Genomic DNA, 6,255 nt, shown 5'->3' with positions numbered 1-6,255 from the left:
TGTGCGCTCTAAATAGACTCTGCCAGCCGCTGCATCAAGACAAACATGTAAGAGCTTCCATGGAAAGAAACTTTAATGCAGCGAGTGTGCAACGCAGAGAAGACAAAGAACAGAGTCTCAGTCCGACCCCCAGAGTGACCCGACCCCCCGTGGCAAAAGTCCGCCCAGAGGGACTGGCCCAGAGCAAGGCCTGAGCCCCCCACAGTCTAAAGCTCCTTCCAGCAGGACCCACAGAAAAGGGTCAGACGTGGCCAGACAGTCCGGGAGGGAGAGAGCAACATCCACATCATGTTCAGCGCTGCCAGTCACCTCCCCGTGGGTCCCCCCACGTCTAGGTCCCCCGTCTGTGTCCCCCGTCCAGGGCCAGGACGCCAGAGCCGCTTCCTCGCCGTCTCTGCTCCCTGGGCCCCTCCGGCCTCCTCCTGGCTCCATCCTGCTTCCTCCCCCTCAGCCTCCTCTCCAGAGTCTCCTCCCTGCTCAGCGCCCCCCTCCCGTGGCTGGGGCAGGGCGCCTGGAACCCCCCTCTTCCTGGGGACCCCCAGCCCTCGCAGGCCCTCCGAGGTGTCACAGCACCTAGCGGGTCTTTGGATTCCTTAAGGGCGAACTCGGCAGAGGGCTCAGGGCAGGCGAGTCTGCAGTGAGCACACCCCCACAGCCCGGCAGGCAGGCAGGGTGGCCCTTGTGGGGATTCTCACGGGAACACTCCCTTTGGGGGTAGGCTGGTAGCCCCTCCCGCCCACCTCTGCTTCCTGGCCCTGTGCAATCTCCTGGCTCCCTGGCTGCGATAATCACCCTGCCCCAGCTCGGGCTCTCCAGGAGACCGGCCAGGAGACGGGGCCACGTGACAGGGACCAGGTGACAGCGGGCCAGGTGACAGGGGCCAGGTGACAGGGGCCAGGTGACAGGCCCGGGGACAGGGGGCCACGTGACAGGGACCAGGTGACAGCGGGCCAGGTGACAGGGACCAGGTGACAGGGGCCAGGTGACAGGGGCCAGATGACAGGCCCAGGGACAGGGGGCCAGGTGACAGGGGCCAGATGACAGGGGCCCTGGTGACGGGTCCAGGGCCAGGGGCCAGCTGACGGGGCCCGGGGGCCCCTTGTCCAGCAGATCCCAGGGCAGTGGAGGTGACGGTGCTGCTTTTACCTCGGGGGACACAGAATTGTGTCGGGGCAGCCACCTTCAGTCTTCCAAGTTCCCGGAAGTGCAGCTGGAGCCCGTTAGAGAAGGGGGTGCAGTCAGCGAGCTAACGCCCTAAAGAGGGGTGCGACAGTGCTCAGAGCTGAGTTCCACCCCCGGACTTCGCTGCAGATGGAGTCTGAGCGCCCGGCGGTTCGCCGCAGGCTGAGCCTTGCGGGGGTGCCATGGGGCTGCGAGCTGGGGGCTAAACCCACGGGCTGTGGGTCCAGCCTGTCCCCCCCAGGCCCTTTAAGGGTGTTTGTGCAGCCAGGAGCGAGCAGGGGTCAGTGAACCTCCGGCTGGCCTGGCGCAGAGGAAGCTCTTGGCGGGGTGGAGTCAGGGGGCCGCTTTCCTCCAGGCCATGACACCTGTGAGGGCACCCCACTGTCACCCCAGCTCCACTTACCAGAGGGCCTGGGGGGAGGGGAAAAGGGGACTGCTCCGAGGGCCGGCGCCCCCCACCGAAATATTTTTCTTTAAAGATCTATTTATTTATTCATACAGAACTGGGGTGCAGGCCAGGGGTGCGGGGGCAGTGAGAGGCTTCCCCGGAGGCAGAGTGGGGAGCAGAACAGGCAGATGGACCAAGCGCACTGCTGAGGGGAGCAGCGGGCGGGTCAGGAGGGGTCTGCTGCGCTCTGGGGGTCCCCTTGGGGGGCAGGTGGGGATCAAACTCATGCTCAAGTGGCTTTAGCTTCTCAGTGCTGCGCTTCACCCGCTGCGCCCCCAGGGAGGGCCCGAAATAGAGATTTTCATTTACTGAGTTTGCTCAGGACTCCTGGTCCGATGCCAGCACCAGCGTGACCTGCCCGTGAGCACCCCCACACCGGCTTCCGAGAATCCCGTGGTTCCGACGCCATGCGCCCCCAGATTGGATTCCTGGGGCTCAGTCTCCGAGACGGCCCTGGCCTCCGGACTCCTGGCCCAAAGCCCAAGCAGCTGCGGGGGCCACTGACCGCTGGCCACACCGACGATCACCTGGCCCAGGTGGGCCAGTTTGCTAGAAGGACACGCAGTCTCTTCCGCCGCCCCCAAACCTTTTATTATAAAGGCTGAAACTTGGGGGGGGGCTGTTGGGGGGGGGAGGTGGACTGCTGTCCTCAGAGGCCTCCTTTGGGGCTTCTGTGGAGACTCACACTGGCAGGACCTGCGGCCAGTCCCGGGCTGGACCCCAGCTCTCCCCTCCCCCAAGCTCCTGGCCACCAGCCCCCTACTCCCAGGTGTTCCCAAGTCACCTCATTCATGTAACAAAGACGCCGGGTGACCGTTTGTGCTGATAATGAATCACAGTATCACGACCGGATAAGAGCTAAGTTATTTTCCACATCTGGGAACACTCAGAAATGTTTCCAAGGGAATGAATGGCTCCCCCAGACCCCAAAAACCTACTAAGTCACACCCAATTGGAACAGTGCACGTGGGGACGGGACCCCCAAAGGCCTCTGAGGCCGGGTCCCCGCTGTCCCAGGGAAAGGCCGGTGTTTGCCTGGCTGAGGGAGGCTCAGCTCTGGGCCTCACCTTTCCGCTGAACCTGAGCTGATGATCCCTGACCCCCCCGGCCAGCTCTGGCAGGCGGTTAGGGCCCTGGGCTGACCGGCCCATTTTTTAAAGGAACTGTTTCACTGACAGAAAGCCAAATGCCCAGAGGGCCGGACCCAAGCCCAGCACACCTGGCCACATGGCTGGCTGGACTCCAGCCGCCAAGGCTCTGGCCAAGCACACTGGCGGGCGGCCTGCCACCAGGAAGCGGTGCCCGGACACCAGCCAGGCGAGACCTGGCCAAGGGAGCCCAGGGGCCATACCAGGCGGGCCAGGGACACGTCCCCAAAAGCTCTGGCGACAGGCAGCTTTTATTTCACTCTCCAGTCCCGACTTATCCAATGAGCCAGGCCTCGTTCAAGGGCCCAGCAGAAGCGAGGGCTCCCAGGAGGGCCTCCAGCCCCGGCCGCAGGGTGACCAGCACATCCCGCCACTGACTGGACGTGTCTGCGAATGCGGGGTACCACCTGTGAGGGCGTCTTTCCTGGCTCCAATCCCGTCTTCAAACATCTAAGTCTAATCCATGGGATGAAACGAACAAAGATGGTGGAGCTTACTAAAAGGTTTTCCTGGCGATCCTACTGTAATGGGGGGTCCCCAGGAAAAGGGGGGTTCCAGGCGCCCTGCCCCAGCCAAGGGAGGGGGGTGCTGAGCAGGGAGGAGACTCTGGAGAGGAGGCTGAGGGGGAGGAAGCAGGATGGAGCCAGGAGGAGGCCGGAGGGGCCCAGGGAGCAGAGACGGCGAGGAAGCGGCTCTTGCGTCCTGGCCCTGGACGGGGGACACAGACGGGGGACCCAGACGTGGGGGGCCCGCGGGAGGTGACTGGCAGCGTTGACCGTGATGTGGATGTTGCTCTCTCCCTCCCGGACTGTCTGGCCTTGTCGGACCCTTTTCTGTGGGTCCCGCCGGAAGGTGCTTTAGACTGTGGGGGGCTCAGGCCTTGCTCTGGGCCAGCCCCTCTGGGTGGACTTTTGCCACGGGGGGTCGGGTCACTCTGGGGGTCTGACTGAGACTCTGTTCTTTGTCTTTCCTGCATTGCACACTCGCTGCATTAAAGCTCCGGTCCATGAACGGTCTTAGATGTCTTGATGCGGCGGATGACAGAACCCACTTAGAGCGGGCAGGTTTGGGGGTCCAGGTTTGGCATCCAACTATAACACCAGCACGTAATTTTATGTGTCATTATATTTGCAAACAACTCAGACCAGACTCTGAAGGATCACAGAGGTGACGTTTCCGTGCCTCTGGGGAGCAGGTTACCCGAATATGGCGTTGCCTGGAAAATAAAGAACAAACAGCCACTGTCATTGACACACACCCAATAATTTCACGGTCTTCACAATGTCCTTGAGGCAGAGAGCATGAAGCAGCAAGGCTGTTTCACCGACGCAGAAAGTAAAGTCTAGAAATCCTAAACGACCGAGGCCGGTGATGGAAGCAGACGCTGCACCTGCGTGAGACGACGGACATCTGTGTCCCTCCAAGTCCCGGCGCTGAACCTCTGCGCCTCCCGGGTGGCACAGGAGTTGAAGCGCAACGCTATGAAGCTGTTCCCAGCCTCTGCAGCACGAGTGCGATCCCCCGCCCCGGAGGTGACCCCCAGGGCGCGGCAGGCCTCTCCTGACCCGCCCGCTGCTCCCCTCAGCAGTGGACTACGTCCGTCTGCAGTCCTGCACCCCACTCTGTCTCTGGGGAGTCCTCTCACCTGGTCTCCACCCAGCTCTTGTGTGCATCAATAAATGAACCTTTAAAAGGAGAAATAAAGTTCTATGTTTAAAAACTAAGGCCTGGCCCTCCCTGGTGGCGCAGCGGGTTAAAGCACAGCACTAAGAAGCTAAAGCCACTTCCGCATGAGTTCGATTCCCGCCTGCCCCGGAGGTGACCACAGGGCGCGGCAGACCTCTCCTGACCCGCCCGCTGCTCCCCTCAGCAGTGTACTTCGTCGATCTGCCTGTTCTGCTCCCCACTCTGTCTCTGGTGAAGCCTCTCACCCTCTGCATCTCTGGCCTGTACCCCAGTTCTGCACAAATAAATAAATAAATCTTTAAAAAAAAAAAAAACAAAAAACAAAACTAAGGCCTGGTCAGCACTCAGGACGTCGGCACTGATGCCACACTGTCCCTTTCCCCCGCTGACACTGCCCTTGCGGACGCCAGCGGGCCTGGGGGCTCTGTGAGCCCTGGAGGTCAGGCTCGGGCTCGCTGGGCCCTGACCTGCGGCCACAGCGCCCCTGCCAGCCCGCCCCTTCCACTGTACCTGTCTGTCCCTCTACCGCAGAGTCCTCAGGCCGTCCCCGGTGACCGGGGGCCGAGGGCTGGCCACAGGCGGAAGAGTGTGGCTCCCCCTCCTGCCCGCCACCGTCTCCAGAGGCATGAGGCCAGGCCCACCATCCTTCTGGAAAACACACTCCTTGTCTCAATATTTGTTCACCACACACTTGCTGGCCATCCAGATTGTGTGGTCACCACCCTAGGGGCTGAGGGCATCCCGCAGTTCCCGCCTGGCAGGGACAGTGTGTCCCGCCCCCAAGCGGGAGCCAGACGGGGCGGTCTGGGGTCCGGAGGAAGGTCACAGTGGCCAGCAGAAGCCTGGAGGGCAGAGACGCAGCTGGCCAGGGCCCCTCTTTGGTGGGGAAATCTGAGAAGCTCAGGGATGAATGTCGGGAGCTGGACAGGCCCTGCAGACTTGGGGGGACGAGCCCAGGCCCAGCATGGATGCCGGAGGTGGAGCTGACAGGGTTTCTGGGGGCTCCTGGCCCTGAACCCCAGCCAGCAGGGATCAGGGCGCAGCTGTACCCGTGGGGGGCCTCCGGTAACAGAGCGTCCAGGCTGCCGTCTGCCGCCTACAGTCTGATAGACGCTTCTGGAATGCCGGACAAAGGTCGGGGCAAGAAATAGAAACGTGGGCGGCATCAGCAAGGACATGAGATTAACTACCGTGAAGGCCTTAGGGCGCACGGGGCTGCCGTCTGCAGCGGGGAACACCCAGATAAGTGTGAGCAGGACACGCAGCCATCAGACCAGGACTACTTGGGTAACACCCCCAGAACCCATCTCCTTATCTCCAGGGGCTCTGTGCCTGTGGCCCCCGTGGGGGGCCCTCTCTGGGCTCAGCCAGGCCCTGCAAGGTTCAATTGTTTCCACCATCACAGTGGCCAGCACACCTCCACCTGCTCCTTTTGACGTCAGCCCCCTAGCGACAGAGCTCAGTCAGGCTTTGGCCTGAGTGTTGTCACAACAAGGAGCACTAGAAAATAAAGCAAAGAATGCAGAGTTCAAGAATTCAAGTCCCCGCTCCATTCATGGTCAGAGCAAACATGTCATTGCACATCTCGTAGCTTCCGGAAAATTCCACCGTAGCGTCCTGAGAGCGTGAGAATGAAGAAGGCAAATAATATTCTAGTGTTCTCGGTGAAAATAGCTTTGACCTCATGAACCCATAAAAAAGGCTGCCTTGAAGAGCTACAAAGACACTTCTCCAAGTAGGAAATGCAGATGGCCAACAGGCATATGAAAAAACGCTCAACATCACTTGTAA

At 61.2% G+C, this 6,255-nt stretch overlaps 1 protein-coding gene across 1 annotated transcript in view; it reads right to left on the bottom strand.

Moving 5' to 3' along the window:
* Positions 1–3,010: 3,010 nt before the first annotated feature.
* The window catches only part of SPATA45 (spermatogenesis associated 45), an 18,670-nt gene continuing 15,425 nt past the window's right edge, over positions 3,011–6,255 (bottom strand). Inside the window, exon 4 of the mRNA XM_004694921.2 lies at positions 3,011–3,994. Coding sequence (XP_004694978.1) covers positions 3,975–3,994 — 20 coding nt within the window. The 3' untranslated portion in view covers positions 3,011–3,974. The remainder of the gene's footprint in view (positions 3,995–6,255) is intronic.

The sequence above is a fragment of the Condylura cristata genome, unplaced genomic scaffold (genome assembly GCF_000260355.1).
Source record: "Condylura cristata isolate star-nosed mole 26May11 unplaced genomic scaffold, ConCri1.0 scaffold00050, whole genome shotgun sequence".
Taxonomy (NCBI): Eukaryota; Metazoa; Chordata; class Mammalia; order Eulipotyphla; family Talpidae; genus Condylura; species Condylura cristata.
This window is presented reverse-complemented; position numbering and strand designations above follow the sequence as displayed.